At 38.7% G+C, this 18723-nt stretch overlaps 4 protein-coding genes across 9 annotated transcripts; 2 read left to right on the forward strand and 2 right to left on the reverse strand.

The window, feature by feature from the left end:
• Positions 1-202: 202 nt before the first annotated feature.
• LOC111298594 (uncharacterized) lies at positions 203-1022 on the reverse strand. The gene has a single exon (XM_022893321.2). It carries the CDS (start codon positions 1020-1022, stop codon positions 372-374), a length of 651 nt encoding a protein of 216 aa, XP_022749056.1. The 3' UTR covers positions 203-371.
• On the reverse strand, positions 203-4638 carry LOC111298593 (uncharacterized). Of its 4 annotated transcripts, XM_089745069.1 has the most exons (14): positions 4520-4638; positions 4259-4404; positions 4112-4160; positions 3815-3961; positions 3292-3428; positions 3105-3174; positions 2841-2931; positions 2691-2760; positions 2517-2612; positions 2331-2430; positions 2148-2231; positions 1940-2007; positions 1683-1856; positions 1191-1326 (listed from the first exon to the last, which is right to left on the reverse strand). In XM_089745069.1, exons 1-13 carry the CDS (start codon positions 4566-4568, stop codon positions 1704-1706), a joined length of 1260 nt encoding a protein of 419 aa, XP_089601195.1. In that variant the 5' UTR covers positions 4569-4638; the 3' UTR covers positions 1191-1326; positions 1683-1703. The 4 variants fall into 4 exon arrangements, 3 of the variants coding, with proteins under 3 accessions (XP_022749055.1, XP_089601195.1, XP_089601196.1); XM_022893320.2 differs by having other exon boundaries at positions 203-1856; XR_002691187.2 differs by lacking the exon at positions 1191-1326 and having other exon boundaries at positions 1632-1856; positions 1940-2033.
• A 5615-nt stretch (positions 4639-10253) lies between these two features.
• On the forward strand, positions 10254-12741 carry LOC111298592 (UPF0481 protein At3g47200-like). Of its 2 annotated transcripts, none has more exons than XM_089744983.1 (2): positions 10254-10888; positions 11263-12741. In XM_089744983.1, exon 2 carries the CDS (start codon positions 11331-11333, stop codon positions 12669-12671), a length of 1341 nt encoding a protein of 446 aa, XP_089601109.1. In that variant the 5' UTR covers positions 10254-10888; positions 11263-11330; the 3' UTR covers positions 12672-12741. The 2 variants fall into 2 exon arrangements, with proteins under 2 accessions (XP_089601109.1, XP_022749054.2); XM_022893319.2 differs by having other exon boundaries at positions 11302-12741.
• Positions 12742-13580: 839 nt separating this feature from the next.
• On the forward strand, positions 13581-18153 carry LOC111293353 (universal stress protein PHOS34-like). Of its 2 annotated transcripts, XM_022886113.2 has the most exons (4): positions 13581-13990; positions 14124-14233; positions 14322-14440; positions 15016-15337. In XM_022886113.2, the coding sequence occupies exons 1-4, from the start codon at positions 13813-13815 to the stop codon at positions 15092-15094; spliced, it is 486 nt and encodes a 161-aa protein (XP_022741848.1). In that variant the 5' UTR covers positions 13581-13812; the 3' UTR covers positions 15095-15337. The 2 variants fall into 2 exon arrangements, with proteins under 2 accessions (XP_022741848.1, XP_089601197.1); XM_089745071.1 differs by lacking the exons at positions 13581-13990; positions 14124-14233; positions 14322-14440 and adding an exon at positions 14466-14587 and having other exon boundaries at positions 15016-18153.
• The last annotated feature ends 570 nt before the right edge of the window (positions 18154-18723 follow it).

The following is an 18723-nucleotide window of genomic DNA, read 5'->3' on the forward strand; positions in this document are numbered from 1 at the left end:
TTTTTTATGTATAAAAATATTTAAAAAATGTGAAAATGATCGTATCAAATTTATATTTAAATGTTAAATATATAATATAAAATTTTTATTTTTATGAAATTAATATATAATTTTTTTAAAATTTAAATCATCACTTTGGTGTTTTTATCATATTTTATTATTTTATTATGTTTAAAATTATCAAATTTAATAAATAGATAAATTCACAATTAAGATAATTTTATTCATATAATACTTATTTTAAAAAATAACGTTTAGGAAATAAATTCGTACAATTAGGAATTAATTTAAGGAAAGAAAAAACCATACAGCAGAAGCTCCTTAAAAAAAAAAAAACTTCTTGCTTCTCCTCCTAGTTCTAACCCTAAACTTTAATTTTCCTTAGACAACATAAAACGACAACAAGGGCAGCGTTTTGTCTTTTTCAGCCAAGTCACAATGCAAAGATCATGAAATACATGCGAGCAAGGCATGCAAGCCGCTTCTGAACCCACCACCAACTCTTCCAAACAGACCGGACAATCCTTCTCCGACCCTTCAACCACCACCTTCCCCACATTCTCCGCCACCTCTTCCATCGTCATCGCTGCTTCATCTTCATTATCATCATCGGTGTCATCATTCCCAAAGTCAGGCACGTGATCAACAACTGCCTCAATCTCCACCCGCATTCTCAAAACCTTCCTGTCACTTTCTCTAGCAGCAGCCGCCCAGCGAACCGCAATGGCCGCTATTTCTTCCACCATGGACGGTTGAACCGGGACACGCATGGAGTCAAGCATGTCCAAAACGGCACCGTTTGAATCGCTAATCAAGTCTTCTAAAGGAAACTCGTGAACCACCTCAGAAGTAATCCTCCCCACCTCCATAAACACTTCACCTCCTACGCCGCAATCTCTCTCGACGATGACAAACGTAGCCTTAACCTCAATTTCGAACGTAGGAGAGGGCAATGATTTGTCTTGCTTAACTACCATGTCGACGTTCGAAACATGAAAGAAAATATTGTCGTTGCCTCCCATTATTGAGAAAAAAGTAACAAAGAATGATATTTATTAGAGAGAAAGGGAACGCGAAGAGAACACTGAGAAACTGGGGAAGCAGGAAAAATTTGCAAGTAAGAGGTAAGTCAACTGTCGGCCCCGAAATCACCGATTTGTTTGATGCAGTCACGCGGTTTCCTTCTTCTTGTCGGCCATATGGAGTATGCATTTGAGCAAAATCGGGCTAAGCCATCTTGTTGGTTAAACATAAACCAACCCAGAGAAGCATGGTTTAGACTCTTGGCCCAATTAAGGCCTGCACCAGCTAACTGTCTTTCCCAACCTTGATATACAGTTTTTGAGAATTTTAGGTAGTATTTAGTTTTAGAAAAAAATTTTTTTATTATTTTTAGAAAAAATGGCTTATGTCAGCTTAGCGTAATATATGATATTATGGGAGCCAAGGGGCTCATATGATATGTGCTGCTCAATATGTTGAACAACAATGAACGCAAAGTAAGCAAGGTATCTTAAAATTTAACATAAAAATAGAAGAAATTTTGTGGTAAATATGGTGGTAAGAACCAAATAATTTTGTGTTACTCTATTCAGGATGATTCAAGGAAGAAGATGATTTTGCAAGGAGAATTGAAGATATCAAGCATTATTGATCGTCAATGGAAAATATTGGATATATACCTGAATGATAGAAAACAGGCGCTACTGTTGTATGCCAAAGGGATTATTATAAGACTTAACAGTTCCAACCAAGTCAAGGGATTCCTTAAGTGCCTCCAAAAGATGCTCAGCGTGATGCTCAATGCCGGTAAGACCATGCTGAGAATGCATGGAGCTCAGGACTCTTCCAACAATCTGATGATATCAAAGAATTTTAACAAGTGAACAAGCAAAAAAACCTGATTTCGGACGCAGATAAGGTTGTAAGGCCGGCCTACCTTCCGAGCATAACCACCATATGCTATTCCACCAATTAAAGAATGTAGATGATTAGATACTGCACCAGCTGGGTACTTTTATCCCATTAGTTGCCTTGAAGATAGGTTCAAAATTATGCAAATATGGATAAATTGCTAGTGATAGTAAGTCTAGCAGTGAAATGCAAGAGAGAAAAAGAACAAAGGAAAAGAAAGGTGATAAATTTACAAGTGATGTGTGTTTGAAAAAGTCCCCTTTTCTTTAGACCTTCAACTGTATGAACATTAGTTCCACCTGCTAACTGAAGAAAGCCTATATAATGGGTGAGAGTCAGCACTCAGCAGTGCAGGATAAAAAATCCTACATTCCTACAGCTCAGTGACAATGAGTAAGTTGAACCTTAATACTTACCAGCAGGTCTTTCCCTTGAAGCAGCCAATCGAACGGCGAAAGCAATTGATTCTCTTGTGGCACCTCGCCCAATATCTCCACTCATTGGACGGCCATCCAACTGTAAATTCATATGTTAGATCATATGCGATAATATCACTCAAATTATTCGAATAAATTCTATCAGGTTTTAGAATCAGGGCACACCTGCCATAAATTGAAGCAAGATAGATGAGGTTCCATGATAGCATACATTTCATTCATAGAAGAAATAGTTGCATCCCCAGTATCAGGTAAGCTGACCTAGAGGCAGTAATGAAATCAGGATGATTTAATAGATAACACATCATCAATCACAGTAGGAAATGGTTCTCCACTTACTGCTACTAATCTCAGATATCTAACCGAATCCTCCAAATCATCCCAAAGTTCTCTAAAGTGCTGAGTCTGCCTGCAAAATATTTGGACCAAATTCAATAAGAAAACTAAATATAAACTATGTTTGTTAGTTGTCATGAAATTATGTTATACCTTCCACTTGTATGTATCTCTACAGCATCAACATCAGTCCTTTTAAGGAGTTCAGCTGTAGCCATAGCATCTCTTACATATGTAACCTCTCCTAAATCAGTTTGAAGAAGTAAAGATTAGGCATACGAAATTGATAGAAATCTGAATAAAACACGTGGCAGGAACCTAGAGCACTAGTAGATTGTATAAGAATTTACAAATAATTTCATAAACAGAAAGGAAAATGAGGTAAGAGATTGCAAACGAGAAAGAAGCAATGCTCACTTATTTTATCATACGGGCAAATTGGAAAACAGCGACCACAGCCATAGCAGCGCTCTGTTATTACTCCACCCTGCATCTCAAAACGAATCACAACGGTCGAATTCGGTTTCATGATGCTCAATATGGGCTTATAAACCACAAAATGAATCATGTAAAAAAAGTAAGAGAAAGAAAGAAAGAAAGAAACCTTTAGTTTACCCGTTTGATGGGTACCAAGGAGAACTTCCACTGTTGATTTTTCTCTCTCAAAGGATATAGCATTAGCAGGACAAACAATCTCACAAGGCCTTGAGCAGTTGGAAGGACAATTCTCTGGGTCAAATTCTAACAATAGAGCACTAAGATCAGCTCAAATGAAGTGCCAATAAATCATTAATCAAACCTATTCAAACCCGTATGCATTAACCAGAATGTACTTTGATCAAATCGGCATGTACTTGACAAACATGATCCAATATTTGATGCTGCAGTGCCTAAAATTTCATTTAGTGCATTTGTAGCATGTATCTAAGCACTTAAATCAATCCCAATAATATTGCACTAATTCTCAACAACCAGTAGCAATATTTTTCATTCAAGGCCTCAATTCTTAAAATTAGATGATTTTACAAAGCCATGTATTCAGTCCAAATTTATCTTTTAGTAGCATAAGTTTCATAATTCAAAGGAATGATCATCAAATATTCAGGCAAAGGCATGGAGATCTATACCGGCTTTACGGAAATGAAGATCCTCATCATCATTAACACTTATCATCACCCAAGGCCTTCTGATGGGTACAATCTCCCTAGCTGTTTCAATGCCTTCATTTACAGAACTGATTACAGATGGATCCGCAGCACAGTCAATGCAATCAACTGAAAACCATTCATCAACATTGAACTATTCAAAATTTTTGTTTTAGTAAATCTTAAGTTAGAGCATTCACAACATACACATATGCTGCTCAAGTAAAAGTATTTGCTACTCAGCCCCTGAAACAGATATAAATAACTTGGCTTCTTTACCTCCAGCTAGAGTGTAAACAAGGGAGAGATTCCTGATATCAACTACATCCTAGAAAAATACAGAATGAAAGTAAGTTTTAACAAGCAGTGAAATGGATATCCATAGGAGGGGTTTAAGCTTTAAGGAAGGTTAAGAATGTAAGATACCTCAAAGCTAGCACCACATATGAGCTTGACCCAGTTTCCCTGTTGGAGGGATATGTGTGGAGAACATGATTTTGAAGGAATCCCAATTGATTTGATGAGGTTTTTCACGTTCTGAAGAGAGTTTTTGCTTCCAAATGTCACATTCACTACAGCAAGAGAGAATAATATAGGAAGTGAGGAAGCGGCAAGAAAAAAGCAAAGGAGTTTCTTTTCCACCTATAAAAAGAAAGGGAGAAAAAAGAAGAGAAGAAAAGAACAGACCCTGATGTTGAGGGGGCATTGCAGAACTGCAGGAGAAGCTCAAAGCCATAGCAGGGGAGCAGGCAAAGGCAAAGAGCAACGGTTAAATGGATAACTCTTATTACAGAATTCAGCAGTAAGGCTACATGATACTTTTTCTAGTTTTTGGGTGGCCTAATCCTGGGCTCATCCTTTTTCTAAGGTATGGCCCAAGGCAAACCCCAAACTGTAACACACTAATTCAGGTCCATTTCATCACACAAATATCATTTCTAACAGAAAATTAACAACCAGTTTTGGGCCTTTGGGCAATATACAAATGATCAAATTTGTAAGAGTATCATAAAATAATAATAATCAAAATCAAAACATGAAAATTTGAAAGGATAGGTTTTTTTTTTTTTTTTTTTTTTTTTTTTTTTTTTTTTGTGGTGCGTTTTAACAAGGTTTAAAGGGAGGGGATTGCAACTTAAATTAGAAGATATATTTTTTACATAAAAAGTTAAAAAAAAAATTACAAATTTAAACTCATACATATGATATGGGATTGAAAAAGGATAATTTATTTTATTTTATTTTATTCTTTTGATGATATTCATATTCTTTTTTTTTATTTATCTAAAAAAATTATTTACATTATTTTTTTCCAATGAAACGCTTGCATGTAACATGTCAAATATGCCTGGTCTTGATTGAACAAAAACAAGCTGAGTGTCATGGTCAAGCATTGGTCCTGTTATGATTGACGATGAATCCAGCAACGATCGAGACCAAGCTGACGAGAAAGTGGTTCTAAGAGATGTGGGCGTGCATTTGGAGCTTTGGAACATGTTACTAACATGTTGTGCGGGCAGTGGAGCCTTGGATCGCAAGATATGCGGGTAAGTTCGAGACAGTAATCAAGCACCCTCAAGCCAAGTAGTCCAGCGGGTGCCATTAGTGGAAGCAGTGTGCGGGCATTCTGAGCATGGAAATATGTTAGGGATATTGTGCGTGGATAGTCCGAGTCCTAAACCTTAAGATATACAGGTAAGTGTGAGGCAGTGGGTCGGTGCCCTGGGACCAGCTAGCCAGTCAGGTGCTGTCGATCGAAACTATGTGCGAGCACCTTCGAGTGGGTTGGTAGAGCAATGAGTAGAATCAAGGGATAATGGTGACCAAGATGAAGGTTATGGGGCCCTGAGTTAGCCGGAGAAAGGCCCTAAGATGGTTGGAGAGAAAAGTGTAACTATTTCGGATAATCTTACGGTCACTGGTAGAAGATTGGAAAAATCTTTTACGCTCTTTATAGGGGATGACTGTGTCAGCTCTCCACCATCCCCTTGACTAGCAGGCAGGTAGGGGCTTGGCTAGTCTGAAGTAAGCTACTCTTAGGCACTAGTAGTGTTTAGGTGATCGAGCATCGTAGGGTCACGAGCGTGACATAATGTTTCCTTGGGTCAGGGTTAACCCAGGGATGGTTGGGGCCAACGGGCCTCGTATGGCACCTTTACGTTGAGCCATGGGATTACACGGTAGAGATCGTTATGCCCATCGATTTCCTTCATTGAGCCGGAAGGATCATGAGATGGTGTTTGCATAAAAAAGATGCCATCGAGCCTGAGGGACGTGCGGGCTAGCAGGTAGGCACGCTGCTAGACCCTTGTGGCCAATCGTTAGAGATGTGCTGCAGCTAGGGTAGTCCACCCAAGTTTTCCTTGTGGGACTAGCATGATGTTGGGTGTCAATCATACGCGCAGACGGTCTACACTGATGCTAGGGGCCTAAGCTCTAAGAACTGAGTCTCGTGAGATAAGATGAGCCTAGAGGCTCCGAGCTGACTGCTGACCAACTTAAGAGTGGTGCTTGCGTAAACTTGATAGAGAGTTTGCATACGATACGGACGGGCATGGTGCTGGGTTCTCACCATGTCAAGAAATAATTATATCATGAGAATCAAGGCTGCGTGCCTCACGGGTATTCGAGGGTCGGTGCTCGAGACCTTAAGCTCTACGAGCAGAGATGGGTGTTCGAGCCACTTTGAGAATCGTGGGTTGATGAGCGAAGGGAGTTGGGTTCCTCGCTATATAGTTCAGAATGAACAACCCTACGGGATCAAAGCCAAACAAGGCTCATGGGTATGCGGCTTGAAGGATCGAAATTGATCTGTCCAAGAAAAAATAGACTCGATAAAGGTTGACCTTGACTACGAGTAGTTTTGGTACCATACGGACGCTTGGTTTCAGAATAAGAAACACACAGACTGTGACAGATTTGGTATCAGAGCCTAGATTTGGCTTAGTGGCAAGATTTACATGACCCATGTGTGGGCCTAGTGACGTGAAATCGAGGTGGTGTCAAGCTCAAAAGGAGCTATCAAGACGTAAATGCTATTCTACGGCTATGGGGGCTCGAAAAGGAGCCAACGATGCGTGCTGTAGGAAAAATTGGGCCTATGTAAAAAGGCTCTCGAGTAGGCTCTTGGATGCCAAGCAAAAGGGCACCGGAGTCTAGCTTCACCTAGAAAAAGGTGTTGGCATATTTTGGGACATGTGATGCCTTTACGGTGGAAGAAACCGTAATGAGACCAAGATGTGAAAATGGGCTTACACCATGAAATGGTGTTGTGTAAGGCCATGTGGGCTGAATGAGTTTTATCCTGAGGGACATGAGACATGCGTATCAAGATTAATTACTAATGTGTGCACTTATTATACGGTGCAGGTACCCCAGCGGGGGTGTAAGCCGAAGTATTCGGGTCCAAGCATTAAGCCATTACACAGAGGAGTGTGAATTGGCTGAGGAGAAAGCCATGAGTTGTGATGGTCATGGACCACAATAGAGTGTAATCTAATGGAACAAGCAAATGGAAAGTGGCCAGTTGACAAGGCCTTCAGACGTGTAGGTCAGTGGACCTTGAGAATTGAGCGGATGGCTGAATCCCCGAGTCAAGCAAGTCAATGGATGAGGTGATTGGTTAGATCAGTGGATCTCTGGGTATGGAGTGGACTTTGAGATGCCCTAGGAACTGAGCCAGAGTTAAGGCAAACGAGTTGTAAAACCATCGAGGAAACATGGTTACGTATAGTGCTAACCAAGTTTCGAGTAAAAGTAAGAGAGACATGATTCCCTGTGGGACTGAGTCAAAACAAAAGAGCCTGAATAGATGGTGCATAGTGTTCGAGCTAGGAACAGAGATCGAGTTAGCGCGCATTAAGGTGCCGTCTCGAGGGCGGTTGGCCAAAGGGCCACACCTAGAGAGGTGACCTTAGAGGGGCTGAGAGGACCCTAGTTGGGAGATAACCAAAGTGCCTAAATGCCACTGTGCTAAGGTCTATCATGTAGGGTACCGTATGAGTGCGGTTGACCTAAGCACCACGTCCAGAGGGGCGCATCGAAGAGTCGATGCTGTAAGTGTGCAGTCGGTATGAGGGGTCACGTCCGATGAGATGCATCAATAAGTGGCAAAGCAGGTGGTCATTCATTCTACTGAGGGTCATTGATCAATGAGGGTGCCTCGAGGTCACAACATGATATGATCAAGGATGAAGCAATGGTATGGCCCATATGGAACAACCAAGATAAGGTTAGACGGTTCGACTAGGAATAAAGCAAAGAGGCACGGGTACGATAACGTGACCAATCTATATCAACAATGGATGAGTACTGTGGGCGATGCCCCATGTGACGAGACCTCGACTCAATCCTTGAGGGCACAAGTGAGAAACATATGAGTAAATGTCAGCTGTGTGCAACAAGATAGTTGGGTGTGGTCTTGGCATCGATAAGGGCATCGACATAGTAAGTGAGGGAGAGTGTCATAGCCAAGCCTTGGTTCTGCCATGACTGACCCTAAACCGAGCAGTGGTCGAGACCAAGCTGGCGTGAAAGTGGTTCTAAGATATGTTGGCATGCATTTGAAGCTTTGAAACATGTTACTAACATGTTGTGTGGGCAATGAGAGCCCTGGATCGCAAGATATGCGGGTAAGTTCGGGACAGTGGTCAATCACCCTCAAGCTAAGTAATCCGGCAAGTGCCATTAGTGGAAGCAGTGTACGGGCGTTTTGAGCATGAAAATATGTTGGGGATATTGTGCGTGGATAGTCTGAGTCCTAAACCCCAAGATATGTAGGTAAGTGTGAGGCAGTGCGTTGGTGCCTTGGGACCAGCTAGCCAATCAGGTGCTGTCGGTCTAAGTCATGTGCGGGCAACTTCGAATGGGTTGATGGAGCAACGAGCAGAATCAAGGGATAATGGTGATCAAGAGAAAGGTTATGGGGCCTTAAGTTAGCCAGAGAAAGGTCCTGAGATGGTTGGAGAGAAAAGTGTCCCCATTTCGGATAATATTACAATCACTGGTAGGAGACTGGAAAAATCTCTTATGCTCTTTATAGGGGCATGACTGGTGTCAATTCTCTACCACCCCCTTGGCTAACGGGCAGACAGGGGCCTAACTAGTTTGAAATGAGCTACTCCTAGGCACTAGTGGTGTCTAGGTGAACGGGCATCGTAGGGGTGGCACGATGTTTCCTCGGGTCAGGGTAAACCCGAGAACGGTTAGGGTCGGTGGGCCTTGTATCGTGCCTTTGCGTTGAGCCATGAGGTTACACGGTAGAGATCGTTATGCCTTTCGATTTTCCCTCATTGAGCCGGAAGAATCATGAGATGGTGTTTACGTATAAGGGATGCCATCGAACCTAAGGGATGTGCGAGCTAGCAAACAGGCATGCTGCTAAACCCTTGTGGCCAATCGGTAGAGGTGTGCTATAGTTGGGACAGTCCACCTAAGTCCCTCTTACGGGACTAGCATGATGTTGGGTGTCAATAATGCTCGCGGGCGGCCTACACTGATGCTAAGGGCCTAAGCTCTAAGAACTGAGTCCCGTGAGATGAGATGAGCCTAGAGGCTCCGAGCTGGCTGCTGACCAGCTTAAGTGTGGTGCCTGCGTAAACTTGATACTGGAGTTTGCTTACGATATGGGTGGGGCATGATGTTGGGTTGTCACCATGTTAAGAAGTAATAATATCATAAGAATCGGGGTTGTGTGCCTCACGGGTATTTGAAGGTCGGTGCTTAAGATCTTAAGCCCTGCGAGTAGAGATGGGTGCTCAGGGTCACTTTGAGAATCGTAGGCTGATGAGTAAAGGGAGTTGGATTCCTCTCTATAAAGTTCGAAATGAGTGACCTTACCGGATCAAAGCCAAAAAAAACTTATGGGTATGCGACTTGAAAGATCAAAATTAATTTGTCCAAAGAAAAATGGACTCGGTGAAGGTTGACCTTAAATACGAATAGTATTGGTGCCGCAAAGATGTGTGGTTTCAGAATGAGGAACGCGCGGACCGTGACACTAAGCCTTTGAAAAAGATCAAACAATGTGGCCAATCTCATACCAGTCGTGTCTGACATACCCAATTACCTAAATACCCTTTCACCTGAGAAAATGCCCACCCTTTAGACCATTTATCTACAAATTAACCACAATAACCTTTAACACATATTTGGCCTAAAAATTACTTCTTTTTCCTTTCATTATTTCCAAATTTCACAAATTGATTTTAATTACTTTCATAAATTAATAAAAAAATTATTAAAAATAAATTTTGAGTAGCTAAAAACATGAATTTAATGTGATAAAAGAAAATAAGAAACCATGATCATATAAATTACTTATAAATGTAAAAATTAAAAAGTCGGCTAATATAAAATATAAAAACTATCACGCACAAGGGCATATTGGTAATTAAGAGACTGCTCTCTTCTTCTCCGGTGACCGCCTAACATCCCCCTCCGTGACAATCAAACAGTTTTATCCGTTAAAAACAAAGGAAGTTACTATTATATTTAATTTAATATATACTAGCAATTTTCAACGTACATATTTCTTTTCTTTTACTTTCTTTTTGGCATCCGGGCAACTCCAAAGGAAATTAATTAATCCATTTGTCTCATGATGTGTGTTTCTTGGCTTCAACTTTTGTAAAAGCTGGAACATACATATAAATATACGCAATATCCAGAGTATCACTGCGATTTACAGTGTTAAAAATTCTTGAATTTATCTTTAAGCAATCAGTTTAGCTTTTTACTTGAACAAAGCTGTCTAAGGCTAGCTATATATGCTTTTCTCAGATTGCTAAACTTAAGCTTTGCCATGAATAGATTCTCAGTTTCTTTTATGATAGCTGTATGTCTAATTTTTCTACCTTTTCTCTTACCAATCTTCCCAAGTCATCTTGGATTCGCTCACCTTGTTTGAATATATGTAGCTTGTTTAAGTTATTAAAGATGGCAGGTCCAGGTAGCTGTTTGCTGATGGTTAAGCTAATTCCTCTGGGCAAGCGAGCTGTTTTTGTTGGGTATTCAGCATGCTTTTGGTAAATTTAGTGGCTCCAGCTTCACAATCAGGTAGGTAACCTGATCATATACCGATGTGATGATATCTTTAAGATTTATTTTGCTTAAATGCTGAAAACAACTCATGTTTGTATATATTGATATCTGAGTACTATTCTTCGAGTCCTTAGTCTGAACTAAACTTTTTGACATTCTAAATGAATCTATTCCTCATGTCCATAAATCCTCTGATATAACTTGAAGAATTGCACACAATCACAATGTGATGATCATAATCATTTTAATGATTTTTTGAAACAGTATTTATGAACTGAAAGAAAGAAATTCTTGAAAAAACTTACCCTAAATTCAGGCCCTTGATTATAAACTATCAAAATACAATTAAGTTTAATGATGATTTAAACTGATGGATGCCAATAATGCAGGTTGTAATATATAACCTTGATTTGCCTGTTACAAAAAAGCTTGTTTTCAGCTTGCTGTTACCAAGTAGATGGCTACACCAACGGAGCAGACAGATATCCTAGATCATGTTGCAATAGAAATTCCAATACATGCTTATGACTCTCTTGTAATTCCCCTCAAAGAAAGGATGGAAACCATTGCTACTGCAAGATGTATCTGCAGAGTCAATGAGAGCCTCCTGAAGAAAAATGAAAACCAATATATCCCTCAGAATATTTCCATTGGTCCCTTCCATCAGGAGAAGAACAATTTAAAATCAATGGAAGTGCATAAGTGGCGATATTTATATTCACTCCTGAATCGAAAACCTCATCTGGGAGCTACACTGGACAAATGTGTGAAAACTTTAAGAGAGCTAGAGCATAAAGCAAGATTGTGCTATGAAGATCATGAACAGATAAAAATACCAAGTAATGAATTTGTGGAACTCATGCTAGTCGATGCCGGTTTCCTCATCGAGCTCTTCCTCAAGTATGCTATAAAGGGTCTAAAACGCCGTGGTGATTATGTATTTAACACGTCTGGATTGCTGTACGAGTTGAGGTGTGACATGCTATTGTTAGAAAACCAGATTCCCTATTTCATTCTTCAAAGATTGTTTGAAATTGTACCTATTCCTGAACATTGTAAACTGTCCCTCACTGAACTTGCCTTCCGGTTCTTTAAAGATATGATTCCAGGAGATCACAGACTTCATCTGGTGAAATTCGGGCAAGAAGGAAACCATTTGCTTGACTTGATCCGGCACTGTTTCCTCCCAACAATTCCAAGAGTCAAAGTAAAGAAAGAAGAAGGAATTAGAGCTTTGCCTTATAAGGCAACTAAGCTCAAAGCTGCTGGAATTAAGCTGAAGAAGGCTTCAACGGAGGACTTACTAGACATAAAATTTGTCAAAGGTGTTCTCCAAATTCCGCCTATACAAGTACATCAATATACAGAAAGGCTCTTCAGGAATCTCATTGCCTTTGAGCAGTGCGGTTCTCAGAACACGCTGCACATCTCATCCTATGTACTTCTGATGAAAAGCCTACTCCAGGACGAAAAAGATATGAAACTACTCAAACGAAAGCAGATCCTGACAAACTATGATTTCATTGAGAAAAAACAGGTTACAACCTTGTTTCAGAGGCTATGCGAGGAGATGAATGTGATGGAGAAGGTGAACGAATTCTACTATGATGGGCTTTGTGAACAAGTGAAAGAGGATAAAAGAACCAGTTGGCAGCTGCAAAATTGGAAGCCAATGAAGCCTGGATATCTCCAACAACCTCTGCCTCGAATTGTGATTGTCATTGCAGTTTTGTTGATCATCCTCATCTTGGTTGGAGCTTTGTTCTCCATAATCTCCTTTTTTCGACACAGATTTTAGGAAAAAAATTATTTATGAGTGTGTTCCATTGCTTTTTTTGTTGAAACAATAAAACACTGCTCCAATTTTCAATACCATTTGATATCAGAATCATAAACAACCTTAAGAATTATCTAAAGTTTGATATTTGCCATTAGAGTCTTTGTTGATAATATTTTATGCTGCATACCAGATTTTGTGCATCACCTTAGCTTTCATTTCTAACTATATTATTCCATTCTGGAGAATCAGCTGCAAACCTCACTGCCAAAAACCAAAATTAAGGAAATTCAAAGCAGCTTTACGATTTTTTTTTTTGGCGAAAATATCTTCTAGAGGGCCTTAACACAGATTTACGCAATTGTTTTGGTGCAGAGATTTATGAATTTGTTTGGTTTGAAAATAATTTCTGTTATTTTTATTGGTTTATATAATTATTTTTAAAATATAATATTTAATACTTATAATTTTTTTATTATCAAGTTACAGTTGCCTATTAAAAAAAATCAAATGTTAATATTGTAGTAGTTTTTCTTGATTATTTTATTATCCTCATATTCCCCGTCATTGCTTGTCCTTTTATAAGGACCACTTGCCAAGTTGCCATGCCCAAAGCATCAATTTTATAAGAGTCAGTGACCCAAGAGGGTGGCATAATAGAACTTGCCAAAGGAGAAGCGATAAGATACTGTGCCATTTTGTTATAGTTAATACATATAATAGTAATATAAACACACCATACAATCATTTCACCCCACTTTGCCGTTGACAAAGATTCATCAAACATAAAATGTCCACGTGGGGCCACGGCCTGACAACAGAAACAATCCAACGCATCTGAACCAACGCTAACCTCCACAGTCACCGCTTGATCTTCATCAAAATCGTTTACTGTCTGCCCAAAAAGGTCAAAATCTTACACCTGACCACAAACAATAAGATCCCACTTGCAACTTTTCTGGTCTTTCACTCTCTCTAAAGTTGCGGTCTTTTTTCACGGCCGACACTTTCTCATAAACACAAACCAGATTTCCACAGAAGAGAAACACAGATCAATCAGAAACTAAAAAAAAAAAAAGGGGTTTAACAAGCGTAACATATTACGTATAAGCATACGTATATCTACGGTGAGAGAGAGAGAGAGAGAGAGAGAGAGAGAGAGATGGAGGCTGATAGGAGAATGGGGGTGGCTGTGGATTTCTCTGCAAGCAGCAAGAATGCGTTGAAATGGGCTGTGGATAACGTTATCCGGAAAGGGGATCATCTTATCCTTATTACCATAAAACCTGAAGGACATTATGAGGAGGGCGAGATGCAGCTTTGGGAAGTCACTGGTTCACGTATGCTCTTCTTTATTTCTCCTTTTTATTAAGTTTGCTTTCTGTTTGTTTCTTGAGAAAAATCAGATTGGATTATTTTTGCCTTGAAAATTTTTTTGCCTTAAATGTGTTTTTGTTGATTTACTGTTTCTAGCTTTTATCCCTTTAAGCGAGTTCTCTGATCCTGTTGTCATGAAGAAGTATGGGGTAAAGCCTGACCCCGAAACTTTGGACATTGTCAGCACTGCTGCTAGGCAAAAAGAAGTAATTTCTTCTCCAAATCCATGAAATTGAACTTAATTTAATTTCAGTTATTGTAATTCTTAATAATTGATATTATGTATCTTCTCAGGTTGAGGTGCTCATGAAAATTTTCTGGGGTGATCCACGTGAAAAGTTATGTGAGGCCATTGATAGTATCCCTCTGAGCTGCATAATTGTAGGAAACAGAGGGCTTGGCAAGCTTAAGAGGTGAAATTTCATCAATGAATTTCTTGTTTCGAAGTGTTGAATCATTTGTAGTGGCTTTGATTATTTGGGGATATTCTCACATGGGAATCATTTATTGGGATGTCTAGTGCTTTTTGTAGGAAATAGAGGGCTTGGCAAGCTTAAGAGGTGAAATTTCATCAATGAATTTCTTGTTTCAAAGTGTTGAATCATTCCTAATGGCTTTAATTATTTGGGGATATTCTCACATGGGAATTATGTAATGGGATGTCTAGTGCTTTCAATTGGGTTAAAGTAAATCCACCTTTTTAGTCCTATAGTTATCACCAGATTAAACTGTTTTTTTTTTTTTTTTTCTTACTAATTATAAATTTCATATTGCTAGTTCTAAACATTGCTTAAGAAAATTGGATCAAAGTTGTCTTCAACGTTACATTCAAGGATGAACTACAAATGCAGTACCAGTGCTGCATTATGAATGAAAGCCCAAAATAGATTAATGATTGAGTCCCCTACAAAGTTGATCATTATCATGTTTCAGGATTTAATTCGTGTTCAATGTTCTTTAATTTTCTTTTTCTGTTTCTTTTTTTCAGGGCTATAATGGGCAGTGTAAGCAACTATGTGGTGAATAATGGTTCCTGCCCTGTTACTGTGGTGAAGCACCATGACTAAGTGCTACGCATGTTCTGATGACTTATTTCGCTGGCATCTGGCCTGGTTTATGTTATGCATCGGACGTGGAATCAAGGTGTATGAAATAAAACTCTAGATTTAAACCTTTTCTTTAAGTCAAACAAGCTTTATGTTGTTGTTTAAGATGGGGCTTTGTACAAACTACAATTGCCGATTAAGGGGTAATGTGAGAATAAATTCTGCCTGCAGTTGTAGGAACTGCTGGATGGTGTTTGTTTAGCATATTTGAACTAATTTTCTTACTGGTTTAAAGATTTTGGATGCAGCAATTTAAGCAGACCTGCTTTGAAATTAAAAGTATAACTTATTGGTAAACTTGTAGCTGACTATCTGAAATGCAAAGATAGTTACAGTCTCACCATCCTCGACATGCCACCATGTCAATGGTGGATTTTTTTTACTGACTTTATGCTTAGTACTGCATTCTCGGCTGAAGTTGGTGTTTCCCTTACTGCCTTAATCATGCAACTTAGGTTGAGATGGGAGTATTGAAATGGTTATGGGGGTTGAGATGTTATGTTTGTGAAAAGTCACAGCATTTTGATCAGTCCCAATCTCTGATTTACTATTGGATTTTGTAGCATTGCTGTCTCCAATATGAGAGGATTTGAATATAAAACTTTTCATTAGCAATAAATTTTACATAAAAAAAATCGAGATAGTGATGTTAACTGATGTGTGAAATAGCCTTCTAAAATGGATTTAGAATTGGACCAGTAAATTATTATGCAATCAATTTATTGCATCACCAGAGCTATTGGTCAATACCAAATACTTTGGTTGTTGAATTTGAAGGGTCAATAAACCGTTTCCGAAACAAATAAATGTTATTTCTTTACTTATTCATGCTCTTGTCGCGTGCTCATTGTTCTCTTCCTGCAAAATCGATTTATTGGGGTGTGCAGTGACATTTTATTTCTTATCCGGTGTAAGATTAATGCATTTTACTTACTCTCTTTGAGTGATTGTCGTGATATTCTTCTTCACTTAGTCTCATGACACTCTCATCACGGCTATCAACTTGCCTGCTCTCCTTTAAAGTGCTTGACATGATTAGATTTTGTCATCATATCTTAACTCGACATCTTGTTAAGTAGCTAGACTGGTTCACCAGTCATAACTACCAACCTAGCTGCTCCTTTTGAAGTGCTTGACGTGATCAAATTTTGCCACCATGCCTTATCTCTGTATCTTGTTAAATGGTCAGATAGACTCGTCCTACTTACCTCCACTAGGGCGCTTGGTATGAAGTTTCCATTTGGATTTTACCTCAATTTCGGTTGAATTTAAATGTCAACTCTAGTGAAATCAAGTTAACTTAAATTTTTTATTAAAATTTTTTTTTAATCGCAATTAAAATAATTTTTATTATTGTTTTCAATTTCATTATAACCAATTTTACCATCCATCTAAATAGAGTCTTAGACTTAAATTGCTCCGATTAGAACATCTGTGACTTGCTGTGTTGTAGTCATGGTTGGCAAGAATTTCCTGAGCAGGGAAATTCTTCCTTTTTAAGCAGACCTGATGCACTGTTAAAATTTGTAGGATAGGAAGAGCATGGAAAGGGTTGCTTGACGAAGAAATAAAGACCTTACCCTACTCCGGAAAACAATGCCAAAAACAGCAAAATATTCATGTTAACCACTTTTTCTAATGGTCACCCTATTTTCCTGGATAACTACCTCTTGCCATGAATATTATAACCACCCAAAATCCAAATCCTCACAATTTATATGTTCCTTCATCTTCCAATCGACCATTTTTCTTCTGTTCTTTTTACCTTCAATCTCTGCAAAAAAAGAAAAAGAACCAAGAAAACATGGAACCTAGAAACAATAAAACACTGCTTGTATTCCTACTCTGGTGCATCACTCTCTTCAACTATGCACGAGCCTTTTGTGTGCCGTGCAATCAAAGTCACCCAAAACTGCCTTCATCTCATTCCTTCCCCCCTAAATTACAGCCACCACCCTCTCATCCGCCACAGGAAACACCTGATTCATCTCCAGAGTCTTTGTCTCTAAAGTCAAAACTTCCAACAATTAAAATTTCGCTACCAACAGTTTCCTTGAATGTTGGGAAGGGCGTACAAACAGTATCTGACCCTCGGATCAAAAGCGTATGTGACAAAACTGATCAGCCTGCTCTTTGCTTAGCCTGCATTGCACCTTTCTTCAATGGCAAATCAGACCTCCTATCCGTAATTGAAATGTTGATTAAGGCTGGCACCAAGCAAACAAAAAGGGCTATTGCCACTGCTGCAAAAATGGCTAAATACCCCAAATCCAATCCGAAGACAGTGTCGAGACTTAACGACTGCATGGAAAGTTATGATGATGCCTTGGGCAATATGCAAGAAGCCATCGATGCAATTCCAGTTAAAGATGTTGGTACCATTTCTACCATGGTTAGCGCCGCCATTTCAGATTATGGAACATGTGATGATGGTTTTACAGGGCAGCCTAATCCGATTCCTGAGGGAGTTTCTCCAATGACTAAAATTAATAAGAATCTTATTAATATCGCTGGCATTATCCTTGCTGTTGCTAACATGATTCCCTGATTCTTGTTTTCCAATTTTAATGTGTTGGCTCTCGGGAAGGGATTATCTCGACAAGAGCTACTAGGCACTAGCTCCATTAATTCCATTGTACTACTTTGTATACTCCCTTAAGGTCTCCAAAGAATTTTAGAGATTGTGTTATTATTGTTGTTTTTTTCATTACAATATTAAGGAATGAGAAATGCAAGAGCTTGGTCTAAAAATCCACTTCCCTTAGTGGTGGATGATCGGAGGATTTGGACTAATCCCAGGTTTTTATTTTATCTTTAGTTACCAAAAAACAAATCACTTCATTGGGTAGAAATACAACTTTTTTTTTCCACTAATTACGTACCATGATGTTAAATTGAAACCCAAACTCTCTTGAAAATGAGTGACCTAAGGATATGACATATTACCATTGAATCCAACATGCAACTTTTTGCAGCATGACCATAAGAAGTAGCTCACCAAGTCATCGTATATATATATATAGTTCTAGCTTATTATACTATACTAACCACAAGAGTGTCATATGTTATGGGATGTACACCTTGACAAGTAAAACTTCAAATTTTAGATAAAAGAGTTCGGACATTTATGATAGGAGTTTTTTTTTTTTTTTTTTTAGCAATAAGTGGCATTTGGTTTTATCCAATACATTTTTTTTTATCAATTCAAATAAATTTATTTATGTCATATCTAATGAATTTTTAAAAAATATATTTTCACTGTTTTTTAATATATTCAAATCCAGACAATAAAAAAAAAAAAAATACTCTCTTTATCACTTAAACCGAGAAATAAAAAATTATTTTGATGCATCTAGCTTAAGTCTAAAACAAATGGTTTGATTTGAGATTTTCTAGACTACGATTACTCAATTTTACAAAGGTTTTTTTTTAACTTTACCACTTAAAACAAGGCCTAATTGGACTTGTCATTGGCTCTAACTCCATGTATGGGCCATGTAAAATAGAAGAAAACTTTTTTGATTAGTCAATAATAAAAGAAGCCCAGGCCCATTAGTTTAATATGATTGGTCCTGCCAACGGGCTTGGTC

The sequence above is a fragment of the Durio zibethinus genome, chromosome 16 (genome assembly GCF_047325235.1).
Source record: "Durio zibethinus cultivar Kanyao isolate XHJ-2024 chromosome 16, ASM4732523v1, whole genome shotgun sequence".
Taxonomy (NCBI): domain Eukaryota; kingdom Viridiplantae; phylum Streptophyta; class Magnoliopsida; order Malvales; family Malvaceae; genus Durio; species Durio zibethinus.

Excerpts from the sequence above, each read along its gene's own strand:
- LOC111298594 (XM_022893321.2), bottom strand. The coding sequence starts at position 1,022 with ATGGGAGGCAACGACAATATTTTCTTTCATGTTTCGAACGTCGACATG.
- LOC111298593 (XM_022893320.2), bottom strand. The coding sequence starts at position 4,568 with ATGGCTTTGAGCTTCTCCTGCAGTTCTGCAATGCCCCCTCAACATCAG. Across the intron at positions 2,232-2,330 it reads TTCAAGGGAAAGACCTGCTG|GCTTTCTTCAGTTAGCAGGT; the intron begins GTAAGTATTAAG and ends CCCATTATATAG. Across the intron at positions 2,008-2,147 it reads TTTTCAAACACACATCACTT|CTGGTGCAGTATCTAATCAT; the intron begins GTAAATTTATCA and ends AAAAGTACCCAG.
- LOC111298592 (XM_089744983.1), top strand. The coding sequence starts at position 11,331 with ATGGCTACACCAACGGAGCAGACAGATATCCTAGATCATGTTGCAATA.
- LOC111293353 (XM_089745071.1), top strand. The coding sequence starts at position 16,809 with ATGAATATTATAACCACCCAAAATCCAAATCCTCACAATTTATATGTT.